The sequence below is a fragment of the Syngnathoides biaculeatus genome, chromosome 18, assembly GCF_019802595.1.
Source record: "Syngnathoides biaculeatus isolate LvHL_M chromosome 18, ASM1980259v1, whole genome shotgun sequence".
Classification (NCBI taxonomy): Eukaryota; Metazoa; Chordata; class Actinopteri; order Syngnathiformes; family Syngnathidae; genus Syngnathoides; species Syngnathoides biaculeatus.
Genome location: NC_084657.1, coordinates 12,126,571 through 12,146,546, shown reverse-complemented (window position 1 = coordinate 12,146,546; position 19,976 = coordinate 12,126,571). Strand labels below are relative to the sequence as shown.

The 19,976-nt window shown below is 43.3% G+C and overlaps 1 protein-coding gene and 1 long non-coding RNA gene across 4 annotated transcripts in view; one reads left to right on the top strand and one right to left on the bottom strand.

Moving 5' to 3' along the window:
- Positions 1–19,976, bottom strand: part of LOC133491419 (uncharacterized) — a 79,167-nt gene that overhangs the window by 8,521 nt on the left and 50,670 nt on the right. The window lies entirely within an intron of this gene.
- LOC133491417 (protein sprouty homolog 3) lies at positions 1,766–10,570 on the top strand. Its single transcript, XM_061802489.1, has 2 exons — positions 1,766–2,285; positions 8,515–10,570. The coding sequence occupies exon 2, from the start codon at positions 8,601–8,603 to the stop codon at positions 9,507–9,509; it is 909 nt and encodes a 302-aa protein (XP_061658473.1). The 5' UTR covers positions 1,766–2,285; positions 8,515–8,600; the 3' UTR covers positions 9,510–10,570.

Sequence of the window (19,976 nt, the reverse complement as noted above, 5' to 3'; positions counted from 1 at the left end):
TTTGTTTTGGTCAGAACGAGAGCTGCAGGTGTTTAATACTCTTTTTTTGGAAGTCCAGTCAGAAGACCGTTACAATAGTCAAGTCTACTTGAGATAAAAGCATGGATGAGTTTGGATTGAAGCCTTACCTCTAACCCAAACGTTAACCCCCACACCTAATACCCTATTTGAACTACTGTGTAAGATTGTGGCTAAGGATGGAGATAAAGTGTTCGGGAATAGGAGCGACATCCTAACCGTGCCTTACACTAACTTTTAACTCTCTCAACGCTAAAATATACTAATTTTAACCCTAACCCTTTAGAAAAAGGCTTAAGGAAAGGAAAAGTCCTTAACTAGCACCCTACTCGGCAATTCTAGACACTAACCCCTGAAATGAAATTAGGGGGGGGGGCTCATCAAGAACAGAAGGAGAGGTTCAGAAAGGCATCCTAAAAACTCAAAACCTTTCCCTCCAATACTTGGATCACTAACCCTAACATTCCTTGTTCATATTCACCCTAACCCCTGAAAAAAAAAAAATCTTTTCAAAACAAAATTCTGTCACGTATTGCGGGCGACTGTAATCGCGCAGCCTATGCAGCGTTCCTCACAACTAAAAAGTCTGAAACGACGGAAAGGATTTCAAAACGAAGGCCTAGAAATGGACCGTTCTCCTCACATTGTCATGGTGCCTGTGTTTTCACACCCGTCATCCTTACCGATGAGTGAGGGAAGAAGCGGGGCTCAGGCGCTCATTAATAAAACTTTTATTCTCAGTCAGGAAATGCATTCGAGCCCCAGTGGCTGGAGCGCCTCTCAGACACAGGAAATGGCCACTTGGCCAACAGCCAATCGTGCTATTTCAAAGGAGGAGGTGGGGGGGGGGGGGTCATCCGGAGCCAATCAAGCCGGGCTTGGTCACTTAATGGATCAGTGTCTTGACTCATCTGCTTACCCACATATCAGCGGCAATTAAGAGGGCGCGTGGGTGTGACCGGAGAAGCAGCTGGCAAAGTGGGAAAATGCCACTGAACGGTTGCTCAAACCAAAAAAAAAAAAAGAAGAAGACATTTTGATTACAATCGAGGATGTACAAAATAAAAATGGAGAGTCCTGATTGTGTAAGTGGAACAAACCGGGGTGAATAATATACAGTAGAAGTATAAAAAAAAAAAAAAGACTTGCCCGCGGAGCGGTCGCAGAGGCCAACCGCTAACCGTTCCAGCTTGTTTTTCAAGCTCAAAGTTTCCCGTAAAACTGAAGGAAAACAAGATCATGAAACAATGTGCATTTAAATACCGAGACGTTCGACCAAACCGTTAACATTCCCTGAAGCGAACGTCGGCCACCTTAATCCTAACATCCTCTGAAATGCCATAGATGTGCTAACGCACATTAGCGTGGATGTTCAGATCATTATGAACCTTGAAGCAAAAACTAGCATCGACAATCCTCAGTGAAAGTTCGTTATTTAGAACACAGTGATTTGGACTCACTATTTATCCTTGTTGCTTGCATGTGTGTGTGTGTGTGTGTGTGTGTGTGAGAGAGAGAGAGAGAGAGAGAGAGAGAGAAAGGGAGAGATGGCCACTTGAGTGCATGTGCATGAAGTGGCTTGTATTCAGTGATGAGAGTGGGTGGGGGTCGAGAGGGAGGAGTGTGTGAATTTTGTGTGTGTGTGTGTGGTGTGTGTGTGTGTGTGTGAGAGAGAGAGAGAGAGAGAGAGACAGGGAGAGAGAGAGAGAGAGAGAGAGAGAGAGAGTGCATCCAGCCCTCAAAGTCATTCATCTCTGGAGAAGAGACGTGAACGCCACAACAGGGCAGGAAGAGAGTTCGTCGTAAACAATCTGAGGCTCGCGTCTCTTGACTTTTGCGCGTTTCCTTCTACTTTTTTTTTTTTTTTCGCCCGCTCACGGCCAAGAAATCTGCGCTTCTTCCCCTCCAACTCGCTCGCTCGCCAGCATCATCGGAAGGCACGCACGCCGCCTGATTTTGAGAAGACGGCAGTGGCGGTGGGGGAGGAGGTGACCTCAGGAGGACGCACAGGGATCCCAGCTCCGGGAAGAGGAGGAGAAGGAGAAAGAGGAGGAGGAAGAGGGCACATCCTGCTGATAGAGAGCATCTATGAAGCCTTTCTTTTCCTCTGTCCGCACGCACAGTTACGATTTCGGACTTATTCATACAGTGTCACGTGAAGTCAATGTTCATGTAGTGAACACGTTAGTTTATGTGAGGATAATTTGCACAAAAGTACATTAAGGACGAGCTGCACGTACATAAAATGGAACTCGACCGGATCAGAGGTAAGTGCATCCTTTCCCAAACGAGAGAAGTTTGCACGGCGTATGCGCGGTGAGGACCATAAACCAGATGCCCAATAAGGGGTGTTCACACGCTTTGTAGGGACAAAAGTTGCATCGTGGGGATCCTTTGAGTCGCATTATGGAAGTATGTAAGTGCAAGTATTCAAGTCTGACGTCCGGTTACACTCTGCTCCGGTTACTTCTTGAGGTGTGAGGGCCATAATCAAAGCTCAGAATGGAAAAATGTGTACGTACTATACTATATTATATGTATTATACTAGGCACAACATGGAGTTGCTTGGCGATATAGGGACCATGAATCAGGAAGCTTTTACGTGAAAATTGCGTCAGTGTGCGTTCTGGTATTAATGAGGACAAAATACTGGATATGATGTTTCTTGGCGGCACGGTGACTCAGCTGGTAAAGCGTTGGACTCACAGTTCTGAGGACCCGGGTTCGATACCGGCCCCGCCTGTGTGGAGTTTGCATGTTTTCCCCGTGCCTGGGTGGGTTTTCTCCGGGCACTCCGGTTTCCTCTGACATCCCAAAAACATGCAACATTAACTGGACACTGTAAATTGCCCTTAGGTGTGATTGTGAGTGCGGTCGTTTGTCTCTATGTGCCCTGCGATTGGCTGGCGACCAGTTGAGGGTGTACCCCGTCTCGTGCCCGATTACAGTTGGGAAAGGCTCCAGCAGTCCCTGCTACCCTCTTGAGGATAAGCAGCTAAGAAAATGGATGGATGGATAGTGTCTCACGCTGACTGTAAATCACTCTGAATTTCTGGGAAAAAAAAAAAAAAATTAACTTTTGGAGCATGGACACCAAAAATCATAACCCCGATAAATGAAGTGTGTGTTTGGATTCAGGTTATAATGTCAGCTTGTAGCATAGGGACCCAACATCTGATCACAATACAGTATTGAGGGCCAAAAATCAGGGCCCCCGATAGTGTAAGTTTTTGTATGTTTTCTGTTTTTTGTCACTTTTAAGTCTTGTCAGACAGTCATGTCTGAGCGGGGATCAAAGATCTGGTCAATTTTCAGCGATGTCACGGTCACCGCTTTGAACTTCGGGAGATAAAATCACGGCCGTTGTAACTGAAGGATTTGAATGTTTCGGGGTATTTGGCACAAAGTCCGGTTACACAAAAACCGTGGCCCCCGTAACGGAAGTGTTGTGAGATAAACCATTTCATGAGGACAAATGTCTAGGAAGAGAGTCACGTCAAAAATCTGGTCTTATTACATTAATGTGGTTACCACTTGAAGCATAAGGGACCGAAAATCACAGCTCCATAAACTGAAGTTTGTCACTGTATTCAGTTTTTTTCTGTCGTCAAGTCTGGCTTTAGAGTCGCAGCGGTCACCAAAAATCACAGCCACCCGAATGGACGTTTGTGCGGGTCTGCGTAAACGTGACCAGGACGCGCTTGCAGGGGTTGCCATTGATTGTCCTCAAGGTCGGATGCAGAATGTCGATACCCATATCCGCTGGGGTGGGCCGATGGATGATGGGATGTGAGTGATGTTGGGGGTGGAAAACATGGATGATGGAGCAGAGAAGTGGTTGGAGGTTATAACCAGCCACGAGATGGGAGGGAGCCGCTGGGCGGAAGGGCGGGGGCATGATGGCCGGACGTTGAAATGGATGAATGGATGATGGGGAAAGTGAGGGAAGGAATGAATGGACTTTTTTTTCTTTTAACGCCGCGGCAGAAGCACTAATGCGCCGACTAATGCACTGTGCAACCGCAGCGCTGCAGAAATATATGCGATTTGCAAAAGGACAAAACTTTACAAAGTCACATTTGCCACACATTGTTGTGCTAAACTATTAGGGTGTTCCTCTTAAGTGATGAATCAATTGGGAATTTTGCAGGCTACATTCAATTGAAGCACATTTTTTGTGTCCTAGAAACACCCATACGTTACAAAATTATTCTGAATAAATGTAAAAATAAAAGCTTGCAAAAGTTGTATCCAGATTTACCTCACTTGGTGTGCTTGGAGGCCTGATAATGGCATGCTGGTAGAATGCATCCTTGTATCCTTAAGAGCATGAGTTCTTGAGTCTTTTTTTTTTGTAGATCTAGTCATGATAGAGATGTATCCAAAATTTCATGATGCTGTTATGGGGGGTATTCCAGAATGGGCCACTCAGCCAATTTTGGAAGAAAGTCCGAAAATAAAGCCCCAAAAGACCAAACCTGCAAATGTTGATAATAAATCATCATAATTGCTTGCTGTTGCTTCATGCTTTTGATCAATTTATCATGACCCCCAAGGGACTTTATCAAAACTGAACCGCTTCTCCAACCCCGAGCTGTGGGAAGATCCTCCCCAACTTCCCCTCAGACATCCTTTCATCATATCTACGGGATATTTAAAAATCCTCCGGTCATTGGCTGACCCTTTTCTTCCTGTGAGACCGAAACCCCCCGCCCGCCTCGCTTACCCCCACTCCTCTCCTGGTCTTCAGTGTCTATTTCAGTCTTTCCGTCACAGTCAGATTCAGCACATCCGGTATCTCATCAAGTTATTGTCATCCAATCCTGCTGCTGCTGCTGCTGCTCCCGGGAGGGAATCGAGGCAGGAAAGCCTCCGGGTCTTAGTGCCTCGTGTATATGACCGACAATCTAATAAATGATAAAATACTAATGCATGCATGATAATGGTCGAATGCTCTAGGTTGTACAGCTGCTAGACGGGATGTAGAACGTAAGGGTGACGTGTGGACAGGTTATTTGCCCACCCGGTCTTGCATTTATCCTACCGAGAGTGTGTGGAAAGGTAGCCAAGGACAAAGCAGAACTCAACTATATTTTTTATGCTGAACCCGAATGTTCTCATTTGTGTTTTTTTTTTTTTTTTTTTAAATTGCTGCGATTGGCTGGCAACCATTTCAGGGGTGTACGCCGCCTCCTGCCCGATGATAGCTGGGATTGGCTCCAGCACTCCCGTGACCCTTGCGAAGATAAGCGGCGCAGAAATCGGGTGGATTGAATTGTGAGAGGTCAGTTTTAAGTACAGAGGGCCAAGGTTTGTGCTTCTTCTGAATGTTAAAAGGTTTTTGGTTTTTCTAAACGTTTTATTCAGCAAAAAAAAAAAAAAAAAAAAAGATCATATTTCCCTAACCTCATTTTAACGGGGGCCTTTGCCATTGGTGATTAGTTGTTCTTGGAGATTATAATCTATGTGCGAAGAAGTGTCCCCCCCGACCCCACCCCACCCAACAATTGCTATATCTTTGTTAAAATAGCTTGGTCGCTTGCATGAGGTCATCTTGGAGAGAGCTTGCTCAGTCCATTAAAACCCCCCCATCGACCGTCAGGAGAAGTCAAAGGAAGAAACGCATTCCGACCTTGAGCGAGCATGTATTTTCTCCAGAGGCTGGCGGCCAAATTTATCATCCAAATCTTGGACTGGATAACATGGGGTCGTGTACCTGATCAAGTGACCCAAGAGTCCTGAAAAATGGCTTCTGTGGAAACGAATGCCTCACGGTGCATCCTTTTTGTCTGAGCGTGGTGGTCCACCCGTCCCGCCAAACTGATACTCCCGCCGCACCGCAAACAAAGCCCTTGCTCAGGTTACCGTAATACTAACAACAGGGTCACCGCTAAGGTTTTTCGTGTTCACGTTTTCACTTTTATCACCTCGGTTCAGAGGGGAGAGCGTCCAGAGTTTTTTTTTTTTTTTAATGTAGGCTGTTGTCAAAATTTAGGCAACCGCTACCTGGCAAAAGCCATTTGCCAGGAATCAAGATAATCACTTCACGCCATATCAAAACCGTTTCCCACAGATTTGCTGACATTGTGAACTGATTAGGAAAAATGCTAAATTAGCTAGTGATAACGAGAAAATACGAGTACCGTATTAGCCGCACTATAAGGCACACCTAACAGCCTTTCATTTTCTCAAAAACCGACGGTGAGCCTTATAATCTGGTGCGCTTTATATATGGGACAATGTTGAGCCTTTAGTGCAGCTCCATCTAATGGATGCATAACGTAACCCCAGCCTTTACTGGAGCATCTATTCTATGCGCCTTATACTTCAGTGCGCCTTATATATTGAGATTTTTTTAAAAAGATGACCCATTCATTGAAAGTGCGCCTTATAGTGCGGAAAATACGGTACGTATTTTTTCAATAGTAGTAGCTGGGAGACAACGTATTCGCTACAACTCATTCTTGGAGCTGACAACAGCAAGCATCTATTCATCCATCAATTTTCTTTGCCCCTTATCCTCATGAGGGCTCACAAGGACTCCTTGTGTCATGTAATGTGAGGAGGGAGGCAATTTGAGCATTTATTCCATATCCTTGATATCTAGCTTCAGGTCCATGGACTTCGCATGCGCTACGTCGTCACCACTAAGACAATTCAGTGCACTAGTAGAAAGACTGTGTCTTACTCGTGGCGCTTTTTCCAATGCTGCCTTGCACGACATTTCTGCATAGTAATTGGACAACTAAATGTGAATGAAATGTAGTGCAAAACTGTAGGACTAGACATCTGCACCAACTGTCACTTGACTGAAAATATTTGGACTTGCTTTTATTGGTACTATAAAGCAGGGCTAGTGCAATGTTTCGCCTTTAAGATGTGAGTTTCACTGTTGTCCGTCTCTACGTGTCCTGCGATTGGCTGGCAACCAGTTCAGGGTGTGCCCCGCCTCCTGCCCGTTGACAGCTGGGATCGGCTCCAGCACTCCTGTGACCCTTGTGACGATAAGCGGATGGATGGATGGATGTATGGATTTGATTTTCCAGCACTTTTTGTCTTAACGGCAAAAAGTTCTTCTGAGGCGAGCACCCTCTTTAATGTGAGACTTCTGCCATTTCCCTTATCTACTTATCCATTCATCTGGAGCTTTTATTCAATTGACTCTACTTTGCTGGCCATGCATTTCCTGCACTTGTCTTTATTTTCCCTTCACGATTGTCTATGTAACATTGGTTCATTAATTTTCTGAGCCGCTTATCCTCACAAAGGTCGGGGAGAGTGCTGGAGCCTATCCCAGCTGTCAACGGGCAGGAGGCGGGGCACACGCTGAACTGGTTGCCAACCAATCGCAGGGCACATAGAGACGGACAACAGTCACACCCACAATCACACCTAGAGGCAATTTTGCATCTCTAATTCGTCCACGTTTTTTGGGATGTTGGAGGAAAACAGAGTGCCTCGAGGAAACCCACGCAGGCACGGGGAGAACATGCAAACTCCACACAGGCGGCGGCCGGGATTTGAACCCCGGTCCTGAGAACTGTGAGGCCAACGCTCGAACCAGTTGCGTCACAGTACTGCCGTCTATATAACATATTTACAGGATATTTATACAGGGACACATGACCTTCTCTGCAGGCCTAAATGCAGTCAAAAGAACTGACCTACATTTACAACCTAAATTCTAATTTTCCTTTTGTGAAATTTATTCCCATTTATATTTTTTAAGGGGCGAAAGGTCATTTCGTTTCTATGTGCCTTGCAATTGGCTGGCAACCAGTTCAGGGTGTGTCCCGCCTCCTCCCCGCAGTTAATGAGGATAAGGAGTGTAGAAAATGGATGGATGGATGGATGGATGGATTTTGCAGCCTTAGTTTAGTTGGCCAGCTTGTGAGCTACTGTATATAGTTCACAGAATTATGTAAAAACATCTAACCATATCCAGTTATTCAACGTGGTGCTTGTTATTAAGCATTTTATTTAGTTAGTTATTTAGTTTTTAAGTTAGTTTGTTTGCTAATTTGCAGAATTCTGCCCAAACATCTCACTGTTACTCAGCTTGATGTTAAAGTTAGAAATTCAAAAGTTATGTTCGCTATAATTAGTCAGCTAGTTAGTTGAAAGTTAGGGTGGCAGCTAAGTAGTTAGTAGAATGACATGAACACATCTGGCTGTAAAGTTATTGAACATATCCGCTTTTTTATTGAGTTGTTTGGTCAGTTCGCTAGCTAGTTAATCAGCAAGATAGCGGAATAAAAAAACTGTGACTGTAGTTTAGTTTCTGTGCTGTTATGTTTGTGTGGTAGCTTGTTGGCTATCAAGTTATTAGAATTACAAAAATATCTTATTGTGTAGTTATATTCAGTTTTCTCGGAAATTACATGAGGTAAAACTTCACGCGAATTTTGTGACTGGAGTTACATGGTACTGGTATTGGCGTGATACCAGCTCATCAACTAACCAGCATTTTTGTTGTGCGACTTGTGTGTTGGCAGGATTATCTGATGTCCCATGAGAGTCAGCCTGGTCCTGCCCATCCTGGTGCCAACCACGCTGGTACCACCCACTGTGGGTCTGTGACATGGACCCCTCTCACTCCTTTAGGATGGAGGTGGACGGGCTGGACCTCCAGCAGGGCCCGGTGTTGTCACTCGACCAGATACGTGCCATCCGGGCCCACAATGACTACGTGGACCGGCCGGTGGCGCTGGAACTAGCATCCCAGTCTGGATTTTTCTATGCCCACGACGAGCGCCACCCGCATGGAATATACTCGCAGCATCCTCAGTCGCCCCGCCACACTCCCCTGCCCCGCAGCCAAAGTCAGCAGCACACCCACATCTCCCGCCTCAGCAGCTCTAGTACAGTGAGCTCCTTCATTTCCCGGACCAGTGGTGGTTCCGACCAGAGGCTTCTAGCGGGCTTGACACCCTCGCATTCCGGCTTGGCTTCGGTGGTGCGCGCCCAACCGAAAGGGGAGCTCAAGCACGACGCGTCCCTGAGCAAAATCCTAGCTGAGGAAGAGCTGGGCCGGCACCAGTTCATCTGTGAGCGCTGCGCCCGCTGCAAGTGCCAGGATTGCTGCACCTCGCGCCGACTACCTTCCTGCTGGGCCTGTGGGCAGCGGTGCCTGTGCTCTGCTGAGAGCATGGTGGAATACGGCACTTGCCTGTGCTGCATCAAAGGCCTCTTCTACCACTGCTCGGCGCAGGACGACGAGGACAACTGCGCCGATCAGCCGTGCTCCTGTGCCCCGACCCACGCCTTGGCCCGCTGGGGCATCATGGGCCTCCTGGCTGTCTGCCTGCCCTGTCTCTGCTGCTACCCCCCTGCCCGGCTGTGCCTCTCCCTGTGCCGCTGCGCCTATGACCGGGCTACGCGACCCGGCTGCAGGTGCAGCAACACTAACACCGTGTGCCGCAAGATCTCCGCTTCTAACCCCAGCCCGGGTCATCCCACTATGAGCAAGGCTGTGGAGAAGTCGCTATGACAGGCCTGGATTGGTGGCAACAAGACGCCAACCTTACTCGTGCTCGACTACCTTGTATGCAGCTCCCTGTTCTACAGCCCGGGAGGGACCAAAAGCTTTAATGTGCCTGTTCGCCTTGGAAACTACAAGCTCAACCTGAAGAAGAACTGAACGGAACTCCCCTTCCTTCTTCTGCCTAATCAGGATGTATAAAACAAATTTATTTATTAACGGGCCGGCTACTGACGTGTTGCAGTCAACACCCGGACCAGCGACTGGATCAGGAACTCACGGTTCTACCACAACCAACGATGGGAAATAGACGCTTCCACTAAAGGTCGAAAGACCAAGAAACCAATGACTTAAATATGGCAACATTTGCAGCACATCTGGAAGAATTTGACACTCACAAATAAGGGACCACACACTGTCTGAATGGAATCTCAATGCCATTAAGCTCATTTGTATGAGGTGGACACTCAAAAGTCGTGGGCCACAGAGACCGATTGTATTTGGGTTAGTTCGTAGGCAACTTTATGGTTCCTGGAGGACCGTATGGTATATTCTGGGACTTTAATTAAGATCGTCTGCCAAAATCCATTGGTTCTACGTGCCACCCCCAGAAAATTCCATAGAAATAGCTTCTACTGAATACGTCCTTGAGAGAAGTCATCAGTGGGAGCTTCAAACTTTCGCAGAAGATTTCCAGCTCATCTGGAGAACTTTGACATCCTTGTTAAAAAGGGACCACCGCACTGTCTGAATAAATATTCAATTCCATTAAGTGATTAGTAGGAGGTGGAGGCACAATACTGTCCAGAAGTCATGGGCCACCAAGACATATCATATTTGAGTTAACGTGCAGGAAACTTGCTTGTTCCTGAAAAATCAGATGGTGGATTCAGGGACATTGAAACAGATCTTCCACTAAAATCTAATGATTTGTACGCGCCACCTCTCTTGGAAATCTCATAGAAATGCCTTCTGACAAAATCTGTCCTTCTAACTAAGTCATTGGTGGTAGCCTCACTTTTGCCTAATACATTTCCAGCACCTCTGGAATTCTTTGGCACCCCCCCCCCCCAAAAAAAAAAAAAAGTACAGTACTGTGCAGAAGTTGTGGGCCACCGAGGTGAATTGTAATTGGGTTAACTGACAGGTGGCTTCCCGGTTCTCGGTTCTGGGACCTTTCCCTGTGTTGAAATGCTTGAAATCTGTCTTTTTTTTTAATAATGTCACAGTCATTGGCGGTGGCCTCAGACCTTTGCATCATACATTTGCAGGAACCCAAAAATTGACTGATCCCCCAAAGGGGGACCACACACCTTCGGAATGCCATTAAGCTCATTCGCTTTAGATGGATGTATGGTACTGCGCAAAAGTCACTGGCAATCTCCTAGTTCCTGAAGAACCCGATGATGAGTTTTGGGAATGCACAAAAACATTTAACAAGATCTTCCTCCAAAAACCACAGGTTCTTTTCAACACTCCTTTAGAAAATCCAATAGAAATGCTTTATTAATTTGGCGGTAGCCTCAGACTTTTTGCGCGAAAGTTGCGCACCACCGAGGTAAATTGTAATTGGGTTGGCTTGAAGGTGAATTCATGGTTCCTAGGGATGGTGGATTCTGGGACCATATTCACAATTTTAACGAGATCCTCCACCATACACCGATGGGTTTTAGGCACAAGGCCTCCAGAAATTCTCATAGAAATGCTCGGAATCTATTCCTGTAGAAAATTACAGGCACGGGTCGTGAGCTCAGATGTTTGCGCAGTACCGTACGATGTTTTAAACGGTGGCTCATTCAACAACAGGGTGGCCCGGGTGGGCATTTGTCCATTGAGTCTGTGTGTGTGTGTGTGTGGTGTGTGTGTGTGTGTGTGTGTGTGTGTGGTGTGTGGACGTATGAAGTAAAAGAAAAAGTTGTCTTTGTCACTGTCTTATTTTCAGCCTCGCTGCTTAATCATTGCACCGGTCCGGTCGTGTTTCTCAGTCTGTTGCCAAGCTCCCTGGTAGGGCCGCCGCCCAAACCCCAGTTCCCCTCGCATCTCCTGCCTCCTCGATTCACCGGTTTATCCTCCCATCCCTCTGGCAACGCGCACTTCTCCTCTTTCGCTGGCCGGTGGACTAAAAGCCTCCCGTCGAGAGTTGATCAGACGGGCAATTATCTCTGTGATTGCTCTTAATGGGCCAGACGAGAACGCAGGAAGGAGTTGCGGTGTTTTGGAGGACGGAGAAGAAGGCGGAACAGAGAGGGGGAAAAAAAGGACGAGGCTCAGATTTCCAGACGTGTGCATGTGTGCGCATGTTTGCAAGCGAACATACGTGTGTGTTTTTTGGGATGCATGGAAACAACAATGACGCGCTAAAACCTTCCTTTGCGATTATATTTTTATATGAAGATATGAGCTAACGGTGTTCAAATGATTTTTTTTTTTTTACTGTGCTTCCATGACAACGGTTGCCAGGAACTTTTGTGGCCAGGAATATCGGCAAAACAATCAAAAAAATGATGCACAAGGATTTAGTAGGCTAGTGTACAGCGTAGGTGGCCAAAAACATTATATTTTGTGGTAAAAAAAAAAAAAAAAAATCAATAAAATTATAATAAATACAACAGTTAAGAAATCCTTTTTAAAGTAAATATTACAATAAAAAAATGTAGTGTTACAAGAATAAAGTTGTAACTTTCCAATTAAAAAAATGTGCTCTCAAAATAAAGTAGTGATCTTACAACTTCTAAAAAGTCGTAATATCACAATTAAAAAGTTGTGATGTTTTGAGAATAAAACTGTAATATGATGTTGAAAATGATTTAAAACATTATTCTATGAGATTAAATGATTATAATTCCATGAATGATGTAGTAAATTTACATGACAAATGTAATGACACAAGAATAATGCTTGTATTCTTGTAATGCTCATATTTTTCATGTATTTTTTTATTATTTTTCTGGCATTGACAAAACTTTATTCTCGTAATATCACAACTTTTGAAGGTAATGTTTAATTTTTTTAAAATTCTGGATTGATCTGGATTTAGATTATAGATTTGGGGTTAATTTTTTTCCCTCAAGAAATCCTACCAAATTCCTGCAAGACTAGACCAAAAAAAAGAAATAAATATGCAAAGTCGTCATGGGGACCATTTTGAACTATGAAGTCAGTGCTCATGTTCGAGAAGATCCTTTTATTGGAATGAAAATGAAACTTGAATTTATTCTTGGATGCGCGCGTAGAGGTACGTGTTATGTTTTATATTTATTTGTTTCACATTGTATGAATCACACGGATTACACGAAGGGGAATTTTGGTTGTTTATTTTTGGTTTTGCATCGGCGGCTAACGTTAGCTTGCTGCCTCTGTTGTCGGGCTGGGCAACCTTTTTCTAATCATGGGCCAATTCAGCCCCCCCGAGGGCTACGTACATGGGTAGAAATTGAATGAAGCGTGTCATATTATTATTATTCGTATTTTTAGATTTTCTTTTTCTTAAAGAACAGTTTCTCTGGTGTTTTTTTTTTTTTTTTTTTTTTTTTGCATGGTGGGCTGGATCGGATGCCCTTGTAGCTGCCTTAGGTTGCCCACCTCTCATTTCACATAGTATAACCACTACACAAGCTTTTGGTACTTGTTTGCTGTTGACAAATTTAAGGAGAGAGAGATTATGTGTGTGTGATATATATAGCTTTTCCAAAGGTTGATTATTATTATATGATACAGCATATGAACAGTACACGTTTCTTTGCCAATGTGGTGTCTTTGGTTATTTATTTACAGGTTAATCAACACCATGGAGTGCAAACAGTGTGAGATCACGAGCGTGCTTGTTGTTTGTATTTTGGTTGTTGTTTTTTTCTGGCTATGTGGTGTGGCTGCTGATGACGATCCAATAAAAAGGAGCTTTGCAAACATCAACAAATACGTGTCTGTTTTTAAGGAATAGGTGGGCTAAAATAATAATATTAAAATGTTGGAAAATTATTAGGATGTAAAGTGAGGAGGATACAGTTGTAATTGTGCAAAAACAGTTGAGTGTTGAAAAGAAACTGGAAAATAAAATAATTTGCTAACGTACTGTAATTCCCGACCTACAGAGCGCACCTGGTCACAAGCCTCACCGAGTACATTTGTCAAGGAAATACCATTTGGTACATATACATACGCTGCAGGCATGTAAAAGCCACAAGTGCCCACATTGAAACCCACATTGAAACACGAGATATTCACGAAGAAAGACGGTATACAGAACGAGTTTAACGCTAGCGGTTAGCTGGCACCATGGTAACGCTAACAGGGCCAGTTAAAATAAAACTTACTCGTAAATATCACTGAGACACGCCAGTAACACAGCAGCAACACGCGAGTACAGCGTTAACGCTAGCGCAGTGCTAACAGGGCCGGTAAAAGTCACTTTCTTGGTACATATATTCCACCAGTCTCCTTTTCCACTTCAGCGCCCCCTTGCGGGTGTTGGAAAAAATGCACAAATTAGCCGCATCACCGCATAAACCGCAGGGTTGAAAGGATGTGGAAAAAAGTCGCGACTTGACTGGAAATTACGGCAAGCCAGTATATTAGTCAAAACCTACGATGTTGTCGGCTAATTTTACAAGACAAAAGTAAAAAGGTGTAATCTTACAGTATGAGGACAAAAAAGTAATAACGTTACATGGGGGGATGAGGCTTTTTACGAGACTACTAAGATAATACTAATACCACACTAAGATTTTTAAAAAAAGGAACTTTATGTAAATTTGTGACATTACTCAAATAAAGTCACAATACAGTGTTCCAATCTAAAGTTGAGGATACAAGTTTTAATGGTTCAAGCAAAAAGCTATACTGTTACGATTTACGATCAAAAGTTGCAATCTTACTGTATGAAAAAAGTGGCAATGTTACGAGAAAAAAATGTTTTGATGTTTTGATAATAGTCGCAACATTATATGGAAAAAAATGGGTGATGTAGTTAAGAAGAAATCACAAAGGGTTACATGAAAAAAAAAACAGCAACAGCAAACTCAAACTCAACGAAAAGTCAAAATATGCATGAGAATGAAGTAGCAACATTTTGGGAAAAAAAAGCAGACAACATAACATAAGATCAGGGAATTTACTATACGCCCGAGTAGGCGCTGCTGTTATGGTTAGCAACAACCTTCCAATCGGGCAACACGAGGGTGCGAGCGCATTCGTCTTGTTTACCAAGTCCTGACTCAAGAATGTGCGCTGGGGGCCTCAAAGAGACGCTTCCTAACCCTTCACGTGAACAGACAACCAGCCTTTGACCCTCCCTGTCAGAGCAAGCGACCCCCCCCAACTCCATCCTCTTGTCCCTCCTGAGGTCCCCCCTCCCCGAAACAATGCCACCTGCCCATCAAACACCAATAGAACCGTCAATCAATCACGGAGTCACCCGCAATCTATGTTCCCTCCAAGCTGGTGTTACGCACAGACTTCTTGCGCTGCGCACAAAAACGAGACATCCCACCTGTGATGAAAATAAAATAGAACTGTTCAGTCTCTGCTATTTTGGAATGTGATTCGATGAGTGACGGGCGACCGGTTGCTCCAGCCAACGATTCGATTCGCATGCGTACTGATGCATCCAATCGACGTGATTGACAACGCCGACATCCTCACGCGCCCCCCGCCACGTGTTTTTTCCCAGCGAAACGGTGACTACGGGGAGTCCTCGTCTGGACTGGTCTGGACCTAAGACCTTTCGACTTTACAACGCCTGCTCCCCGTCCGCCATTTTGTCTGGCTAATGCTTGTCCGTGTTGGTGCGCTGGGAGGATCTTCGCATTTTTCGCCCTCCTTTTTCAGACCTTATGGCCCCAAAGAAGAAAGTTGTGTCTTTTAGCAATGCTTCTGCAGCCAAAAGAAAATCCATCACCATGGAAACGAAGCTCAAGATGATAAAAAGATTGGAGAAAGGAGCGACAGCAACAGCACCAAGGCTTCAGTCGGTCGACCGTGGTGACAATTATTAAAGACAAAACTCGTATTTTAGTGGATGTGAAGGGCTCCGTTCCGTTGTCGGACGCGATGATCGCAAAACAAGGTTCTTTGACACTTGTCGAGATGGAGAGGATTGAGGACCAGGTCCCCCTTCTTCTTCTCCATCCACCTCTCAGCAGTCATGCTAAGTACATCATCTTATTTATTTCAATGTAATGTATTCAATGTATGTTTTTATACAAAGTATTTTGGTGTCAATACTGACTTTAAATGGTGGAATCCGACTTCAGTCGAAATTCGAGTTAAGTCGCGACTGTAGGAACGGATCTCAGTCGTAGACCGAGGACTCCCTGTAATGTAAAGAGAAGAAGAAGAAGAAGAGATACGCTGATATTATTTAACCCTTTACAATAATGGGAAAACGAACAGGGATGGACACAACCCCTCCCGAAGCCAAAATTAAAAAGAAATGCAGTTCTTTTAAGATGGCTCGCTGAGTTTGTGCAAACAGAAGGAACAAAAAATGAAATTGGGTGATTTTTTTGTTTTTGTTTCTTTTTCAAGCACAAAAGGTCTAGTCTGCAAAACATGTTGCAAAGCCAAAGTACCCGGCGAGTTTTCGGAAGGAAAAGTGTGGACGGAATAGGAGCTGGGCAACCTATCAGATTTGCACTCATCTAGTCTCACTTATTTCAATTTTTCATTTATGGATGTTGATCATGAAATACTGTAGATTCTGAGTACTAGCTAACAATTGTGTCATTGTATACCTTTTTTTTTTTTTTTTTGCAGACAAAGGGTTACAGGACTGTCTCCAAGACCACAGTAGGACCCTCCCACCTGGAAAAACCTTCACACACTCACATTTCAAACTCGCATTTGTCATACAAATACGAGCTTCCCAATGAAAACTGAGTTTAGTACTGTACAGTATATTGTAAGAAAATCTCAAGTAACCATGAGTTAAAAAAACACACGCAAATAGGAAGTCGGCCATTTTGTTTTGAAGCAACTGTTATAAGGTCATTTTTTTGGCTATTTCCCAGTCGCAGCATCCCGTAATTTCTGCCCTAAGATTGCGCCCCCGCCCTGTTGCACTTAAAAATGTGCCATTTGGACGGCATGTCTATCACGAGCAGGCCGACAAAATAAATAAATAAATGCAAATAGTCTCAACACACATTGAGCGAAAACGTATCGGAATGTGACTGTTTTTGTTTGAAGCGGCCGTTTCTATGTGGTTTTGGCCATTTGGCGTCACAGAAGCATTTGAAAATTCAGCTCCTGATGGTGCTCTCACTTATGAACATGGCATTTGGTAGAAATGATTATCATGAGTGGGCGGCACGGTGGACCAGCTGGAACCCTCATGAGAATAAGCGGCAAAGAAAATGGATGGATGATCAGGTGTAGCCCAAGAAAAGAAAAAAGAAGACTCACGATGCCATGCCCGAAAATCTACAGGAAGTCTGCAATCTGAGTTTGAAGCAGCCATTTTGGCCAGTTCCAGCGTACCCCTGAAATTTGGGGAAAATCAGGCCCTGAAGCTAGTTTCCACTGGCAACCTCATCCGAGAGATGTTATCATATTTTAACCTTGTATAATCAACACACGGGTGCCGCTAAATTGTGGTGCAAATGTATAGTTTGGGTCAGCGGATGACGACATAGCACGGCATTTATGTTTCATGACTTGCAATGAAACACGAAAACAAGTCAGAAGGAGAAAGAACAGAAGTTTCACAGGGAGGAGGATGGAGGGATAGAGGGTGGGGGGGGGGTAGGATGGGAATGTTATCTGCAGGGGTTATGCGGTCAGGCGAGAAGTTTCAACTCGCTTCCTGTTTCTGCCACTGGTATGACAACAACAACAACTCCCCTCTGGAATTCAAACACATCCCCTCCTTTATTTTATTATTTTTTTTTTTCCGGACAGATTTTTTTTTGAAGACGAAAAGTCAAACGTGGAATGTCACTCACAGTCGTTGGCTTGTGTTCAAGCATGCAGCTGCTGCCTTCAAGGACGCTGATAAAGCGTCTGCTCGCAGCACGTTCCCACCCTCTTGAAGAGCTCAGCTGAGACTCTTCTGCTTTGTCTCATGCAAGGGAAATAATCGACGAGAAGAAGAGATTTGGAAAAGAGTGACCCTTTTTTTTTAATTGCAAACTCTCGAAGCGATCACCGATATCTGACACAACATTGCACCCGCATTACAACAACAAAAAACTTAGATTGGCACACCCGTTTCTGTTTGGGGCGAGTAAATAGCCGTTTTTTTTTTTTTTAATTGTCTTCAATTTTATTTCTTCATCTTCGGAAACTACGCGTGAAATAAAGTTGCCAATTGAGGCCACTCTCCACTCGTTCGTGGCTGAACCCCTAAAGACAGCCGGACGGCCGGATGCACGGGAGGCACAGCACTTAACCTCGCGGCAGTGCCATCAGCGGCATTGAGCCATTACGGCACAGGAAATATGCTGAATTATTCAATCGCTTCCTCTCGTTGCATCCTCTCGCGCAGGATGCACAATGGAAATCACTGACTCGCTCCCGATCTCGCAGGCGTGACCTACATTACCAGCCGTGCACTGTACAATTAATTACAGTCAGCATTCTGTCGGAACCATTTCTGCAGCCTGAAGTGTTCAAAATTCGTGGCGTACGCATTATCGTTGCCATATTATTATTCACAGGTCCTCACATTAGGGTGACTTCTCACGCATGCTCACAATCAAAATTATAAAGTCAATTTGTACTGATAAATCATATGCGTCCACATGATAAAAAGTCTACCAGAGTCCCAAAAACTTTGAGGGAAAGTATAAATAGTTGTACTTGTAAAATGTAGACATTAGAAAAATAACATTTTAGCTTTTCATATTTTTGTTTGGATTCTGTTCTTTGATATTTATTTTACATTGGTATTAATTATTATAGTTTAAAATACTTTAAAATAATTTACAAATGTGAAAACATAGATTAAATAAAAAGCTCAAATTAAAATTAGTTTAGGAATCTTTGTAATTGCTTTATCATTGCACAATTAATGTTATTTTATATTATGAAAATAAGTCTATATTTGTTTAAAAAATATATTAATCAGATTTAATATATTCATGACTAATACATTTTACAGGCAAAATAAGAGCATGCATTTGAAATTATTAATAGTAATTCAAATAAGAAATGAAATTAAATATCTAGACGATTTTTTCACATTTTCAAAATAAATTAGTAATATTACTGGAATATGTATAAACAAAATCTCTGACAGTGTCAACATAAATGATCATCAGGATTTATTTTTTATTTTGATGGGACTTTTTGAAAATTTTAATGCATATATCTACACTATTCTTTTCAAATTTTCATGTGAAATTATTATTACTGTAATCTACAAAAAAGTATGACAAAATATATGACAGTGTCCAAATAAATTATCAGCAGGATTTTTTTTATTTTGATGGAAATGTTTGAAAATGTTATTGCATATGTCACAACTATTTTTTTCACATTTTCAAATGAAAGTATTAATATTACTGTGATATGCATAAAGTAAAAATCTCTGACAGTGTCAAAATAAATGATCAGCAGGGTTTATTTTTTATTTGGATGGGAATTTTTAAATATTCTAATACATTTACAATTTTGCAGTTCCTTTTTTATATGTATTTTTATTGTAATTTAGTATATTTTTTAAACCTATGAAAAAAGTTTGGATTTGATGTAGTTATGTGTCTTTTGTTTTACTAAGCAAGTGTCAACAAGACAGAACATGACATTGAGTACATGTTAAATAGAAAAAAGTATTTAAAAAAGGTGGGGTGGGGGGTGGGGGGGGTTGATGGTACATGTGACCCCCATGTGATCCATGGCCATGGAGCAACGAGCAGGGAAGTCTCATTTTAGCGGTTGCCGCCAGGAAACAGGAAGCCGGTTGTTAAAGGTTAGTGAGCGCCTTGCGCATTGGAAGTCAGCTTTTTCCCACACTGGTCCAAAATGGAAACGAGCCACCGGATGAGTTGGAGGCCCTCAACAACTGGCCTCCGGGGGCCAAGAGGACAAGGAGCCACAGTGCAGAAGACTTGCACAGTCTTAGTTTAGTCCACAACAGGCAATATCAAATCAAATTAATTATCAGCGCCATTCTCTGGCTGGGACTATTTTTTTTTTTTTTTTAACATTAAAAGTGGTAACAGTTGGGCTGCTACTAGAGTTCTTGAAAGGTTTATGGCTCCCTCTGTTGGTCTAGTTGGTCCATTGCACAGTATTGAGGATTCACTGATAAGGTGATTAAATAATAATCAAATACACTACTGCTTCTACCGTTACTGTTAGTAGTCTACTACTTCTGCTACTACTTCTAAAAAAAAATAACAAACAGTAATAAAACAAATTGGAATTTCAGTTAAATGTGTACAAGTTTTTATGCACATTTTAAAATTAAATTTCAGGTATTTTCATCCTTATTTTAAAAAATTAGAATGTTTATTTAAAGATACACTTCCTTATTGA